Genomic DNA, 16206 nt, shown 5'->3' with positions numbered 1-16206 from the left:
TTTTCATCTTGATTTAATAACTTTATACATGCTTCTAAAATTTTATAGTTGAATTATCACACTTCATTTTGCTTTTATGATTTTGTGGTATTTCTGTGTTACTTGTTTTCTACCTTCTGACTTTACATTGTTAAATAAACTGTAGTTAGTGAGTTTTGGTGCTGAATTAGATCCTCCTTGCTGGTATATATATATACACATATATATATATTCCCTTTATATACATATATATTGTATATATATACATACATATATATTATATATAATTATATATATAATATATAATATACTATAATAATATATAATATATAACATAATAATATATTATTAGCTAATATATATTAGCCCTTTCATCTTTTTATAATATAATATATAATAATATAATATAATAATATACATATAATATAATAATATAATATATTATTAGCTAATATATATATATATTATTAGCCCTTTTCATCCTTTTTCTTTCAATGATTATTTTTAAGATGATATCTTAAAGACAGTTTCTTTTGAAAAAGAAAAAAGTATGCTTCTAGCTTAAAAAGTAGAAAGGCATACATAAATGTCTCTCTTGGGACAGACAATATTTTTTAAATCTCCGTCAGGTTAAGAATGATGTCTTAATTGTTTTTTTAAGTTTATTCCCAGCACCTAATACAATGCATAGAACTAAATATGAGTTGAATTATTTTGTTATTTTTTTAAACATTATGTTATACGAGAATGATTTTCGTGTGTAAGGTGAGGGTTTCTCCTATGATTCAACATTTTTTTCATTACCACTGAAAATTTAAGAAGAACATTAGGAGAGACTTCCAAAAAAATTAAAAACAGAATTCAAGAACCAATTTCTGTTTACTCATTTACATCAATTAGTTGTTTAATTCATATTGCCCCTTTTTTTGGCTATTTTTGAGAAATGAAATTCCTACAGTGTATCCATGCATAAAAGCAGGACTAGTCGAATCCAAGAAACAATTATTTATATTTAACATAAGAATGAATTAGATGCTGGTGAAAAGTAAGGGAAATAAAATGAAAATATTCTTTGGGGTTACCTAGACAATCTTAACCACAAATAAGATCCACTGGATCTTCTGGTTTAATGGTGTGGTTGTGAATATATAGCTCTAAACTTAGAATTTATGAACTATATCATATATAGAGTTATAAAATAAATGTCTTCAAAAACAGCTTCTGAGAATATTGAACATTTGAAACTCACAGACATAAAAGTGTGTTTTCCAGCAAGTGTGTTGCCTTGTCTCTGAATTATCACCGGTGACGTCTTTTCTTAAGAAATTGAAAGTTGACTCTTACGTAATCAAACAATAAAATTCCTGAGCTAACAAACCTCAACATTTGGTTCAGCTTTGTTGAAGATAAATAACTTCTAGCTGATAACTAAAACAGAAACTTATTTGTCCAGTAAGTTCCCACGAGGGGGTTCAAGGTACTCCTGTATGATTTTAGGAAATTTGTCCATGCAGCCCTCTATCTAGTGCTCAGATACTCTTTAAACAGTCAACTCACTTTTGTTGTTGTTGTTGTTGTTTTTGTTTTTAGTTGACAGAAAGACCTTTTAAAAGAAGGGAGAGAACAGTAAAATGTTCTCTTTTAGGAATTCCATGACCATGTTGTCTTGAGTTCAGCTCTGAAACTTCTCCCTCTATTTTTGCCTCCCTCTCCGTGCTAATACAGTAAATAAGCAGGTGGAGTCTGGAGACTCATGTGAAGCTGCAGATTCCCTCAATCACAAAGGGAAAGAGCAGAAGGTCCTGGTAATAGAGACTTCAAAATTCCTGTGCAGACAAAGCATGGGATAATGTGGTTTGGAGAGGACACCAGGGGCCCTGAACACAAGCTACATTTTTATAGCATGTTAAATAAAATTTTATCGCTGGTCTTTATAACACTTAAATCCTATATCAATAATAAGGAAATATAATCCTATAAATAGCTTAAGGTACATAAATACATACTTAAGGGGAATTCAGTAACTGGGAGGAAGAAAGACCAAATTAAATGCATGGAACAGGTAGTGTACATTGAATTCAAACTGTGGGAGCATTAAAAGAAATTTGAAAATAAATTTAAAATTTTTGAAAAAATCTTAAGCAGTTAGAGTGCTGAGAGAGAGAGAGGAGAGACTTTCTAGAGCTTGACCAATGATCTTAAAATTTAAGATTTTAAATAAATTTTTTATAGATTTTATTTATTTATTTGCCAGAGAAAGAGCACAAGCAGGGGGAGCGGCAGACAGAGGGAGAAGCAAGCTCCCTGCCCAGCAAGGAGCCCAATGTGGGACTTGATCTCAGGACCCTGGGATCATGACCTGAGCCAAAACCAGGTGCCGAATGGACTGAGCCACCCAGGCATCCCTAAAATTTAAGATTTTAGTAGAAGCCCTAAAAAGAGATTAGTCACTGCTGAAAATCTAATTGTTCATTTGGAAGATTCAGTGAAAGATTGTTTACAATATTGAGGGAAAGATAGATGCGAAGAGAAAGTATAGGAGAATCACAATACAGTTTTGGAGACTTATCATACAAATAATAGGCATTCTAAATGGAAAATAGAAGGATCATATAGACAAGGAATAATTGAATAAACAAAAACTCAAAGGTAGTTTCTTGAGCTGAAAAATATCTTAAGCCTATAAATAAAGAAGTCTTGATATTTTATTTGAATAATCCCAATATTAGAAATACAGTGAAAATTTCCCAGTCTGTTTTATTATGTTAACATAAATTGAACACTAAAACCTGCTAAACATAATTTGAAAAAAAGAAAAAAATATAAAAACTGTACATGAATTTTCATTTATAAATTATAGAAAACAATCTATGTAGATTATCAAATTTAACCCAAAAATTTAGCCCAAGAAAAGTCTATCATGCAGGTTAATATAAAAATAATAATGTAAAGTTCCATTGCATACCATCTAACTGCTTTCTTTTACATGACATAAACATGATGAATACCTCATTTGGGGAACACTGGTGTTATGGCAAGTTCACGGGATTAGGAGTACAGCAACATAATTTTTACACTAATACCAGGTTAGAAGTAAACAGTTTCAGGCAGGAGATAAGTAACTTTGAGCAGCATTTCTCAGCTTTTTCTGTTCATTATCATTCATCTAATGAGCCCCAACCCTATGAAACTAAATATTATGGAATAAAATTGGTCAGATAGAGTGATCTTTGTAGCCCTACCGATCATTGTAATATATATAAGACTTCATCACAAGCAAAAACCAATTTTCACTGCCTTGGGAGAGTGGGGCATAAGTACTCCATTGAAAATTCATACCTTAAGGGCAAAAGAATGGTAACATGCAATGTTGGCAAACCTTCCACTTCTGTGTACTTTTTGGAAATAATATGGCTATACATGAACATTTTAGCTCAAAAATCCCATATATTGAAAACTTTCTTCTGAAAATGCAAGTACGAAAAAAATGTGAGGTATATGTTAAAAGGTGTTTATTTCAGTATTGCTCTTAGTAGCAAAAAACTTGAATTTATTAATGTGGGAATGATAGCTAATTTATTAATATGGGAATGATAGTTGTGGTAGTGTCACTGTGTGAAATATTGCACAGCCCTCAAAAGGCAGAATCTGTATCTACTGACCTGGAGAGATGTCTATAATGCACTGATAAAAGAAAAGCATATTAGAATATAATGAAAAGTTACCCCTTCAGAAGAATGAGAATTACATGGGGATGTTTGAGAGCTCATCAGTTTTGTTTTGTATATTTTTGTCTTGTTTACTTAGTTCTAAAAACATTTGGTACTCATTTACTATTTTTTACAGGCCAAAAATGGATTAAGTTAAAGGAAATGGGTAAATTATAGAAATTGCAAAAGAAGCAAGTATATTTTATATTAATTATGTTATTAGAAAAACAGGGATTTGACCCCCTTGAGCAAGCTGCAGAAAAACAACCAACCAACCTTGGAAACCAATCTTTCTGTAGATATTCTCAATTTTAAATGCCTGCCATAAAAAAAAAACATTATTTTTATAATAAGATCAAAAATTATATAATATGAGTACTTAAGGTATACTGAGCTTGAAATTTTAAAATTATCCATATGGATTCTAACTTTCTTAGCTTGATGTATGTGGGAATTGATATATGTAATTAACCTTGGGGAACATGAGTGATCTGATTTAGGAAGAATTTGATAATTTCCTCTTCTTCATAAATATAAACACATGATTTGATTGGTTTTTATTAGCACATTTACATTTTTAATTATAAATGTTTTGCAGATTTATGATGGAAAAGATAAAACGACTCATCTACTAGGTGCATTTACTGGTGCATCTATGCGAGGATTGACACTTAGCAGTACTTCAAATCAACTCTGGCTAGAATTTAATTCTGATTCTGAAGGGACAGATGAAGGTTTTCAACTTGTCTATACCAGTAAGTATTTTGGAAGGAAAAAATGGCCAAACACTGAAGCTGAGTATTTATTAAATGATTGCAATTTACCAGATGAAGTAATACCCAACATTTGAGCCTGAATTTGAAGTGTAGAATTACCTTCTATACATATAATTTTATTTGACCTTAACAACAATTCCATAAATTAAGGTATTCTAACTGTTGCAATTTGACAGTTGAAACAACTAAGGTTCGGAATTGTTAAGTAATTTGTGGCTTATTTATTTATGTATTTTTAAAATAGCAGTACTCTCCCCATCCAATATTTTAAAAATATAATTTATTTTTTTAATAGATGGAAACTCAGTGTTTGCAATGTGTGGTAGTTATATGTTGGACAGTCATTAACAATAACTGGATGGTTTAGGGTGAATGTACATTAGAGTTAAGTTTTTATTATGTTTTGCTTTTGTGTTGAATTGCTTTATTAAAAATAAATTCATATAGAACCATTGTGTTATACTCCAATTGGCTACTCTGACAATTAAACAAGTAGAAGTTCAAAGACTGAGAACCATAGGTCGGTGGGTTACATCAATTGTTATATGAATTAAATGAATTTATTTTACCAGTGCCATAATAAAAGAAACAGACTACATCTATCAACAATAAATTATATTCAAGTAATATATTTATTGAGTTTCTACTCTGTAAGACAGTACACTAAGAAAGTAAAGCTCATGCAAAACTGAGATGGTTACTAGCTGTGTGTGTAAGAAATTTAGAATCAGATCAAATCCATTCTTGGAAGTTCAGAATATTCATTTAATTTAGCAAAATAAACTAAGCAGCAACATTCAGTAATCTTTACTTTTAGAATATTTGAAAAAGATCTAATGACCCCTATAAATTTTTTCAAGAAGTCAGATGAATGGAAACTATTGTAGAAACTGGGAAATTAAAAAGATTACAGTATCAAAGATATTCACATGGGATCTTAAAGAGAATTTGAATCAAATTATTGTTTGTGAAAATATTCTTTCTTAATGATATGAGAAGTAGGAGACGAGAGTATATTAAAATTGTATTATATTTAAAAATTTGATGCATATGGCTAAGATATTACTTTTGCTCCCTGTTTATTTCAGGGTTTTTTCCTACCTGTGCTGGAACTGTTACATCATTAACATAACAAAACCTAAATTAACAAAATGAAAGTTGAATACATATGTTTAAATCCTGGAAACTGTTGTGTACAATGCAATTTTTTATGAAGTACTTCCTAAGAAAAATGAAAATCCAAGCAAATTGTGTTTACAGATATTACTATGTGATATACTAAGAGTAATAGTATTGAGAATTATTGCTCAAATATAACTGGTGTGATCTGCTCAGAAGGGCACATTTTTTTAAATCTACTGTTCTGTGCCCCTTTCTCTGTTTTCTAACAGAGTTGCTGACATTTTTCAAGTCATGGCTCAATGTTTACATAATGATCTTTCTTTGCTCTGCATCATTTTGCATTTTTCCTCGTTTAAAATGTTAATGGGTTTCATAGGAAAAAACCTAGATTTCTTTTCCGGATATTTAAATTTTATGTAACTTGAGATTATTGATGCAAAGATGCTAGACGTTGTAGGACATACCTGCATTTAAAATTGTGTGGGGCGATTAGGTGTCTGGAAAGAGTCAAATCATTGACTTTATCGTCACTAGTATGAGCTCCCACATGTCAAAAAAGAGATGTCTTAAAAAGTGAATATTTAAAATCACTCTTCTTAATTACTCTAGTTGTTCATTATAGAATGTGTGTCATTATGAAGATGGAAAGTTATAGAATGGGGAAGAGAATATAAAAGCAATTATTTTTTAGAAGGGTAGGTATACATATATAAATATTTTTCAGTCTCAGACTTAAAACTAAAATGTTTCCATCTCTGATATGGAACTGAAATGTATAGCCTACTTCCAAGTTGTCTGTGGATATCACCAGGTCGGTGAAGGGTCCTCTGATTTTCTGAATCAACAGCTGTGTTCTGAGCCCCTTTTGGAGAGGGTCCTGGAACTAGTAGCACATCTATCATTAACTGTATTTGTTCCAAGGTGTTACTTCTGATTTTGACAAATGGCAATCTTTCTACATAACTGCAATTATCTTAATAGCTAACCCCAGATTTCCTAACTTTGATGGAAGCTTATTCCCATCCTCCAAATATGTTTTCGTTTCCAGCCGTAGCACCCGTGCCGGGCTGCTTTCTCTTTCAGGGTAACAGTTGTTACTGGTGTGTCCCAAACTGAAGCATCAGCTGAGCCTTTGAACTTTAAGACTTATCTTTGCTATTTTCCCACTGATGCTTACTTACCCTGACACCTTCAGTTAGAGTTAGCTTACTTTTTAACATTTCACTTGCAGTAGTTTATGTTCTCAACTAATACAAGTAATCACACTGTACTGTCATTATACTTTTTTTGCAAACATACTGTGCATACTTCTTCAAGGGGCCATTTCTTCTCTTCATGTCTTTAGTCAATTTTAGTTCAACTGCATCTCTTTACATATTCTTAGTAAATTAACATGTAGTCTGAATACTGATTTTATAAAATGCCTTTGTGTTATAGAAGAAGATTCCACAAGGGCACATATTTTAAATATTCATAAACTTCTTAGAGGCAGTAATTAATTTCTGAACATAAAAGAATTTGCTAAGGTGCTCAAACATGGGGGAAAATGTAAAAGACCATGTTTTTGTGTATGAATCCTTGTATCTGGTCATTTCTAAATCTAATGCCACTCTGCCATTCTGTGCTGTGCTCCTCTTTACAATTATCCAAACTTAGCCTCTGAAACATCTGAGAGAACACTTTGTGACAGAGAGGAGTTCCTAGGGTTCCCATTGAGAGAATTAGAGACAGAAGAGAGAACAGTTGGCTCTAGGGCAGATCAAGTAAGGATTCATAAATGGGATGGTATCAAAGGTTGGGTTGGTGGGTCACAAAAAGAAATGGTAGGGAGTATACCAGGCAAAGAGAATAGGATGAAGAAAGGCACAGAGACTAGAAAGATCCTGTTAAACCCATTCAAGGCAAATACAGCAAATAATCCAATTCGGATTAATCCCATATACCTAGCTCCTCACAATTCTAGCATTAACACAAACAGGCCTTTTTTGACTACCCTTATGTAATGACAGGTATCTTATCTAATGATAGTCACTCCCTATCTTTCTGTTGTCCATTTTGTTGACTTGTGTGGTTGCCTGATTATTTGCAGTTTTAGGTAGAGAGAAACACATTTGGCTGAGATAAAAATGAGGAAATATTTTAGAACAGAACTTTTTAACATACATTTTATTTCAACTGTCTTATTGGCCTATTCATTATATAATCATTAAGAGTAGTAAATGGACTAGTGGACACAGTAGTTGAGATGTTGCTTTTGGTTTCAAGTAATGGAAAACCTTACCATAGCTTAAATAACCAGGATTTATTTTTCTCGTATAAGATAAAAGATGAGCAACAGGTGGGTAGATTCTTGATTCAACTGTCCCACCTAGGCAACAAGGGTCCTGCCCCTGTCTTTCTGCTGTGGCATCCCTAGAGTGTTCATTTTTTGTCCTACTGCTTGTGATGTGGTCACAAGATGGCTACTTTAACTCCAGGCATATTCAAGGCAGGGAGAAAAAGGGAATAGGTAGTGCCAAGCACAAATGCCTCCTTTATCAGGAATGCAAAATCTTATGCCAGACATTCTCTTATCTCTCTTTATCCAAAACTGAGCCACGTGGTTATACCTGAATTTCCCAGCAAGGCAAGCTGGGAAGTGAATTATTTGGCAGACTAAATGATCATCTTATTACTAGACCGCCATGTTACATTGCCTCCTATGATTCTTTTACTGCTGGGAATAAAATCGGGGTTGTTTGTGAGGAGGATGAGAAGAGATATTGAGAATACGACTTACAGTGTCTACTACAATGTACAAGCTGTAACAGTTATTCCAAAAAAATAATAAGTCCATAAATGTTGCATCAATATATGCCTCTGAGATTAGTGGTATTATGGAAGCCTGGACTCTTGGGTGTTTAGAAAGGAAAAGCATTTGGTTTACCCATTATTAGTAATTTTAGCTCTACTACACTAAGAAGACAGTGAGCTTTTTTCTCTCTTCTTCATTAATAAATAAATTATATATATACTTGTGAAAATGCTACACCACACTTGAGGGGAGAAACTCTCCCATTCCTTTATTTTTCTAAAGCAAATTAAATCTCTTCCATCAGTATTCATTAAGATGAACATAACATAAAAACATAATATTAAGAGTTGTTAAGAATTATCTTATTTAGCCTTTGTAACGATATCCTTCTCCCAGGTAAATTTCTCAGTCAACTCTATCTAGTTTGATTAGAACAATTGAAGCCTAGATAGCTACCCTGATTGAGTGTAAACTGGCATGATAAACATGGTCAGATCTTGACTACTGTTAGGAAATCAATCCCACTACTCAGCCTCTCAGAATTAACTCCCTCTTTGAGTCAGGCCATTCTTCCATTCTTCTCCAATTAATGGGTATCAAATACTCTTGCCCTGGAGAAATCTGAAACTCACCCCAAATAAAGATACAGATGAGGCATATTTTTTAATACAAATTATTTGACAATTTCCCTGTGACCCCCAAAGACATAGCTGCATTACCTAGAGGGAGTAGGGGAGGAAAGGGAGAGAAAATTACTATCTCCTTCTAAAGTTGGAAGAACAGATTAGAAATTAAGGTATCATTATAGTGTCCTTCTTAAAGCATCACTGTGCTCTGGATCTCTCTATAATAGAACTTGGCAAAACCTGATAGGATAACCTGACCGGATTTCTTCAGCTCCTCAAAACGTATTTCAAGAAGGCATTTGTAAATCTGGTGTCTTTCACTGAATCTCTCTTACTGAAGGCTTCATTGTAGAAATGTCACTTTTATTTGGTCATATGTCTTAGCTTCCCTTTTTATTCCTATGCTGGAATTATATTTATTGTGGAATCATAGTTTGTCTTTCCCCTCTGGAATGTTTTATGCCCTGGAGATAAAGAGAACAGTGAATAATACAAAGTTCCCGCTCATATGGAGCTAACTTTTTAGTGGGACAAGACAGAAAAGACAAGAACAAAGGATAAGAGAACTGCATTTAGAAATAATTTCTAACCGGGCTATTGGAGAGAGAGTATAGGAGTTGGAGCCACTGTGGCTAGTTGGTTCAGGGACTCCATCTCAGAAGAGGTTATTATTTGAGTTGATTTTGGAATTATATGAAGGGACAACCACATCTGTTCCCACATCTGTGGGAAGAGGGTGCCAGGCAGATAGATCATCAAGTGCAAAGGCCCAAGAGAGGCCTGAGCTTGAGCTGTGTGGCTACAACTGAATGAGCAAGGAGAATGGGACCAAATGAAAAAGTGGAAGCTAGTCAGGGACGAGGTAGACTATAGTGAGGGGTTATGTTTTACCTAAAAGGTACAGAGAGACCTTTCAACCCTATTGTACCTTTAAATATTAGAGTTAAAAATAACAGCTAACATTTATCTACTCTCTACTAGGTATAAGATGTGACACTATGAGGAAGGTACTACTATCCCCAGTTAGACGAAGAGGAAAATGAAGCACAATAGAGTTGTGCTACTTGCCCAAGATCACAAAGCTATTAAGTACGGATATGGAAATTGAACCGAAGGGCTCTACCTCTTAATCACCATACTATATTATCTCCAACCCGAGTCTGGGATGTTTTATATTTGAAATTCCACCGATTTATCATTTTTTTATTGTTGATGTAAATGTAAAAACAAATAATATTTTAAAAAGTAGATGCAATTCATTCCAAATACACTTTTATCATTTTATGCCTGAGAATCGGAATGCTTTCTTACTGGCTAAACTTACAATCAGGAAATAACTTAGACCTAGTGTCTTTTATGTTGTTTGTGTAGTCTTTAAACTTTATGTCTTGAAGTTATGCTTCATTGCAGATTATTTTAGCTCTGTTCTTTTGTAGTTCTTACACTTTGATTCAGTAGAAAGTAATTGGGTATATTAAACAACCATCCATTACAGAGCTAAATCGCACCTTTTTGATGGATTATAGCATTGTCTTCTCAAAAGCTGATCTGGTAAATGTCCATGATGCCCAGCCATTAGACACTATCTCTGGGCCTTTTGTTATCACCTCGGCACATTTAATTTACTAAAAAGCCCATTGGAGAAATGTTCATTATCCCAAAGGAAAAGTTCAGCTATTTTTAGATCCTTTTAGCCTTCCAGTCTTGTTGCTTGAAATGATTCAATAATCCACATGGAACATGTCCATTTCAAATTTTATATTCAAATTAATGATGGGCATTAGCTAATTTGTGATGCCTTTTCTTATACACTAACTTTGTAAATATATAACAAGTTATCTTTATTTAAACTCTTTAATAGAATTACTAGTATGTTGTTGGCAGGGTTAATCACAAAACATCAGATGACTTACTAACTGTAACTTTATTCTTTGGATATAGTTTATTTAATGCAAATGCAAGTAAAGAATAAATAAATTACAAGGGAGCAACAAAGTTACTCCATGTGGTTCTATGTCCCATAAACACTTAACAGATGCATTTGGCATTTCTTTTACTTTTTAAAACTTGGAATTAGCCAGGTAATAAAGGAAGTACTGACTAATGCTGCATTATGTAATATAAGGTATTCTAACTAAAATATTAAAGAAATATTTCTTGATTATCTGTCATTTACATAGGCAATATTTGATAGTTCTTCATGATAGAATAACAAAATAGTCACTGTCATTTTTATAACTTTGACATCCCAAAAAGCTTTGTAAATTTTGAACTTTAAAGACCTACTAATTTACTCCTTATGTAAAAATTAATTTCTGGGGGATTGAAGACTTATATGTGCATATAAAAACAGTAAAATATTTAAGAAAAAGGGGCGCCTGGTGGCTCAGTCAGTTAAGCATCTGACCTTTAGCTCAGGTCATGATCCTGGGTCCTGGGATTGAGCCCCGCTTCAGGGCTGCTTCTCTCTTTCTCCACCCCCATTCATGGTTTCTCTCACTATCTCCCTTTCTCTCAAACAAACAAATAAAATCTTTAAAAATAAATAAATAAAATAAAATATTTAGGAAAAAAAGTGTGGCCTAGAACAACTATGTCTTTAAGGTAGAGTAAGATTTCTAAAACAAGATATACAAGCAAAAACCTGTCGATAATCAGTAATATCTCTGCCCTTCTAAACACTTCCCTGAAGTGTAGAGACTAAAAACCTGGCAACTGTATTTCCCATATTCTTGCCAGCAAAGATCTCTACTTAGATTCTGCCAATTAAATGCAGTCCTGTGAGAGCCGAGAGGTGGAAGGAATGGAAAAGCCATTATTGTCTGTCCGCACAGCAGGCGGGAGTGTGATACTGGCAGGTGGTTTTATGTGGCAGTAGCTTCCCTGAACTCCAGGATGTCCTGAAAGCCAGCAGTGATCTTCTGACCTTCATTCTGTCTGCATTTCTTATATTTTCCCTCAATACAGTAGGAATAAAGATGTATCTGTTTCTTGCATGGAATCTTAGCAATTCAAAATGTCTAAGTGGCTTCTATTTTCCTCACCAAGCCCCAGTCATCATGTATTTTTTAAATGCCTCTATAGCAAAACACACCATAAACAAAGTAGAAAGACAGATTTTTTTAGGAAATATTTACAATATATGTAACAGAAAAATATAAATTCTATAGAAAGGAATCTATAAATTAATAAGAAAACAAAAAAAAATTTCACACGAAAGAAGCCTCAGGTAGGCAGTAAGCGAACAAAAAAATATGCTTAATAGAAATTGAGAAATAAAAATTAAACCTAAAATAATATGTTGTTACACATTCATGAAGTTAGTAAAAATTAAAATGCTCTACAATACTAAATGCTGATGGCAATTTGAAGAACATGAAACTCTTAAATTCGGGGAATGCAAGTTGGTGAAGTCACCTAGGAGAGTAATTTGGCAGTATCTAGTAAAATTCCGTTCCTAGATGTATCTAGAATGCACCAACTATACAGTTTGGCCAAATACCAAATGGCTGATGGTTAAAAATTAATGTTCGGGCAAAGCTGAATCTCACCATCCCAGAATGATGTAGAAATGTATGATGTGCAAGACACAAACTAGCACATTTAAAAATATCACTCACTTTTTCATGTCCAACAGATTAAAATATAGGAAAGTCTGTGAGTAATGTTTTCTACTCAGAACTTTATACATAGGATTTAGAGCATTGGCAATTAAAAACAAAATAAAAAAAGAAGTCTTTACCATATCTCCTGTTCTCCAGTTGGAAATGGGTATCAGTCATTTCCACAAACTTTTGCTTGTTTAAATGTTTTACTTCTACATACTGAAAACTGTAAGGATTGCCTTCTTAAAGGATTCTTATAAAGTTTGTGCTTTCAAAGTTTGATGTTTCATAGAGTTTGACTAGTGAGGAATAAGTGTGTGCCTTTTTTTATTAGTTTGACAAGTGAGAAAAAAAGAATATGTAGTCATTTAATACTTTCTTCTCTTTATTCCTATTATATTCTTTATTATGTCTGAATCAAAGAGGATTATCACAGCTGTTGTGCATGACCGGAACAATTTCCTTCTTGCGAATTTTATTCTTCTTTCTTTCCTGCTTGCAAATTTTAAAGTGGCAAAGTCGACATTCTATTTTGTATACATCCTCATTTAAATATAAAACATTCTAAATTGAGACTTCTTCATGCAAGATTCATGGCTTAAGTAGAATTTAATAATCAAACATTAAAGATAATTCATATAGATTGTTCTACTAAATATTATGAACCAAATCCACCAAAGAATTCAATAGAGATTAAAACGATGATAGAATAATCAATTCTTTGTTTTCTTGCATTGTTATTTAAACTTTAATTAATGTTTTTAGTTTCAGAAAGGATGTTATCCTTTACTGTATTTAGCCAACATGCTTTCTCAGTTCCCTTATTGACAACCTATTTCCTTTTTATTTAACAATTTGAAAGTTCTTACTTTTGGTCTATACATCTAACATACCTTCCTTCACCGTTAAATACTCTAAAATGTAACTTTTATAATATTAAGTACATATTTACATTTTAACTGAATTTCAAAAAAATAAAGTATATAAAGATCTTCTTTTTTTAAGTTCCATCAGAAATGCTGACTTACATTCAAAGATTGTGTTTTCAAATATTTATATTGCTAAGCCATCTGCCTTATTGTATTACTGTTCTGCTAACTATGTGACATTTCCCCACGTGAATACATAGCTGTTGCTCATAAACAAATTGCACAGAAATTATGTCGAGGTAGGAATTCAGCTATTTATCTTTCGGTAGGCCAAGGCAGAAGTTAAAAAGCAGATTAGCAGATTTTGATGGAATCTTAGGACAAAACGAACTCTGGATCCCTACATGGGTTAGTAATGTTTGTAACATGTGCAGAAGGAGACAAAAAAATGTAGCCTTTTTGTAGCAGAGAATAATTGGAAACAATGTAAATGCTCATCAGTTGGAAAATAGATCCATTTTGGAGTATGTTTCTAATGTAATACCACAGAGTAGTTAAAATGAATAAAATGTGTATGTGTGATGTGTGTGTGTATAAAGGTTAAAATACAATGCTAATAAATAAAGCCTCGGAAGAAATTTAAAAATAATTTTATAACTTATAAAATGTATAAATACTTGTGAGGGTGCCTGGGTGGCTCAGTTGGTTAAGTGTCTGACTTTGGCTCAGGTTATGATGTCAGGGTCCTGGGGTGGAGCCCAGATCCAGGCTCCCTGCTCAGCGGGGAGTCTGCTTGTCACTGTCCCTCTGCCCCTCCCCCTACTCATGCTCATGTGCGCTCTTTTTCTCTCTCTCTTTGTTAAATAAATAAAACTTTTAAAGATGTATAAATGCAAAACATTCTATGTATTGTTCATCGATATATAGATATGTGATAAAAATATAAATTAGGCATGAGAATAATATACTGATTCAGAATATTTGCTAGCTCTTGGTAGGGAAAAATCAGAAGAGGACTGAGAAGGGAACAAAAAGGAGCTTTAACTTGTTTTATAATATTTATTTTCTTAATAACAGTATGTGAATATGAATCCATTAATATGAATGTTAATCTGAAAACTAATCTGAAAGAATATTAATCTGAAGCCACTATGATACTAGACTCTGATAGAACCTGATGGTGAAGTTGTTATGTTATTCTTGGTATTCATTTGTGGGTTTCACATAATGACTTAAAAATAAATTAGAAATCCTTATACTAATGGTGGCAGGAAAGGAATTAAATCTCAGTTTAAAAGTCATTCATTAAATCAAAAGGATTTAGGTAATGTGGATTTTCAGTTCATTTTGTGCTCTAGAAATTTTCATTTCATCAGAGTATCAAATTTCATGAGGAATGGTGAATATTTATAGTATATGGGGTTTTTCACACACATCTTTATTTAATTGTCAGTTTCAAGTATTTGAGCTTTTCAATGAAAAGACTGGCAGCTGAATGTTTCCATAAAGATAAGACAGATCTGAATATTTATGAATAAGCAACAATAATTCTACCAAATTGGACTAAATTATGTTGTGCTTTGTAGCTTATATACTATTGTCCATGTGCATTTTCATCTACAATGCAAAGTATTATAAATTATCTTAATTTACAAAGAATATCTCCATTTTACCTCATCACCAGCAATTGCCAACCACATTTACAGAACATTCAAATTAAGGAAGGATGAATTTGGTAATAAACCTTGAAAAGGGAGCTTGATTTCCATTTTTATTTTGATAAATGATATATGGTAAAACTCAGAAGTGGCTGCATTTTGAATGATAAACTGAACATTATGTCTGGTAGAAGGCATGCAAACTTGTAATTTTTGAGCAAGGACACTTTAAATAGTATTAAGTATGCAGATTGATGATGCAAAGTAATGTGTGCTGAAAATTCAAAGTTACTACTTCTGCCATTTCTGCTTCTGTATTTGAAAGATTGACTTGCTTGACCATGTATCCTTTATATCTAATATATGTCACGATTTGAGTTAATGACTTCTCACTTCTTGTTTGGCTCTGTTTCTGAAGCTGTTTACATTTGCCTTATTTTAACATATTTTCACCCAAGTGGAACTGTCACACATTGATCCATACAGGAAATTCCTGAAGACTTTTTTTGTTTCATAAACTTTAGTCCTCATCAGCATTTAGTTTCTTTTTCAGTTGTCTCCTCAAGATAATTGCCTCTAAAAATCCACATTCATTCACAAAAATCATTGAACACCTTCTGTGTGCCAAGATTAGTGCTGGAAAGGCATTGTGGAAAAAAGGGAGGGAAATGAAATAATTCCACTCTATAGAAAAACAAAGAAAAGAAACAAATGATTGTAAAATAATTAAAATGTGCAAAGTAATTCTATGAGTTATCAGGAGAAAAAATGGCTAAGACCCCATAGAAGAGAGTAGGAAGGGCTTCTGATGTTCTCTGAGAGGTGACATATCCCTCAATATACTGAAATTATCATATATATATTCAGTACTTTGAGATGTACAAGTTTTAGTGTTTTAATGTCTGTTTTGACATTCTAGGAAGTCAATGATGCAAATTTGTGATTTGACATACATGAGCTAATACATGCTTTTTTTATTTTCTAGTTCAAATCTAGATTAATTTAGTCATGAATCTGTGCCTATAAAAGAGCTGCAAATCTTTTTGTTTATAATATGATTTGCACAC

General features: G+C 32.8%; 1 protein-coding gene across 3 annotated transcripts in view; it reads left to right on the top strand.

Annotated features, from left to right (window-relative positions):
- CSMD3 (CUB and Sushi multiple domains 3) overlaps positions 1 to 16206 on the top strand; it is a 1145609-nt gene that overhangs the window by 841312 nt on the left and 288091 nt on the right. For all 3 annotated transcript variants that reach the window (XM_040625739.1, XM_040625738.1, XM_008689272.2), the window contains one exon: positions 4288 to 4444. In XM_040625739.1, coding sequence (XP_040481673.1) covers positions 4288 to 4444 — 157 coding nt within the window. The remainder of the gene's footprint in view (positions 1 to 4287; positions 4445 to 16206) is intronic.

Source organism: Ursus maritimus, unplaced genomic scaffold (genome assembly GCF_017311325.1).
Source record: "Ursus maritimus isolate PB19 unplaced genomic scaffold, ASM1731132v1 scaffold_9, whole genome shotgun sequence".
NCBI classification, from domain to species: domain Eukaryota; kingdom Metazoa; phylum Chordata; class Mammalia; order Carnivora; family Ursidae; genus Ursus; species Ursus maritimus.
This window is presented reverse-complemented; position numbering and strand designations above follow the sequence as displayed.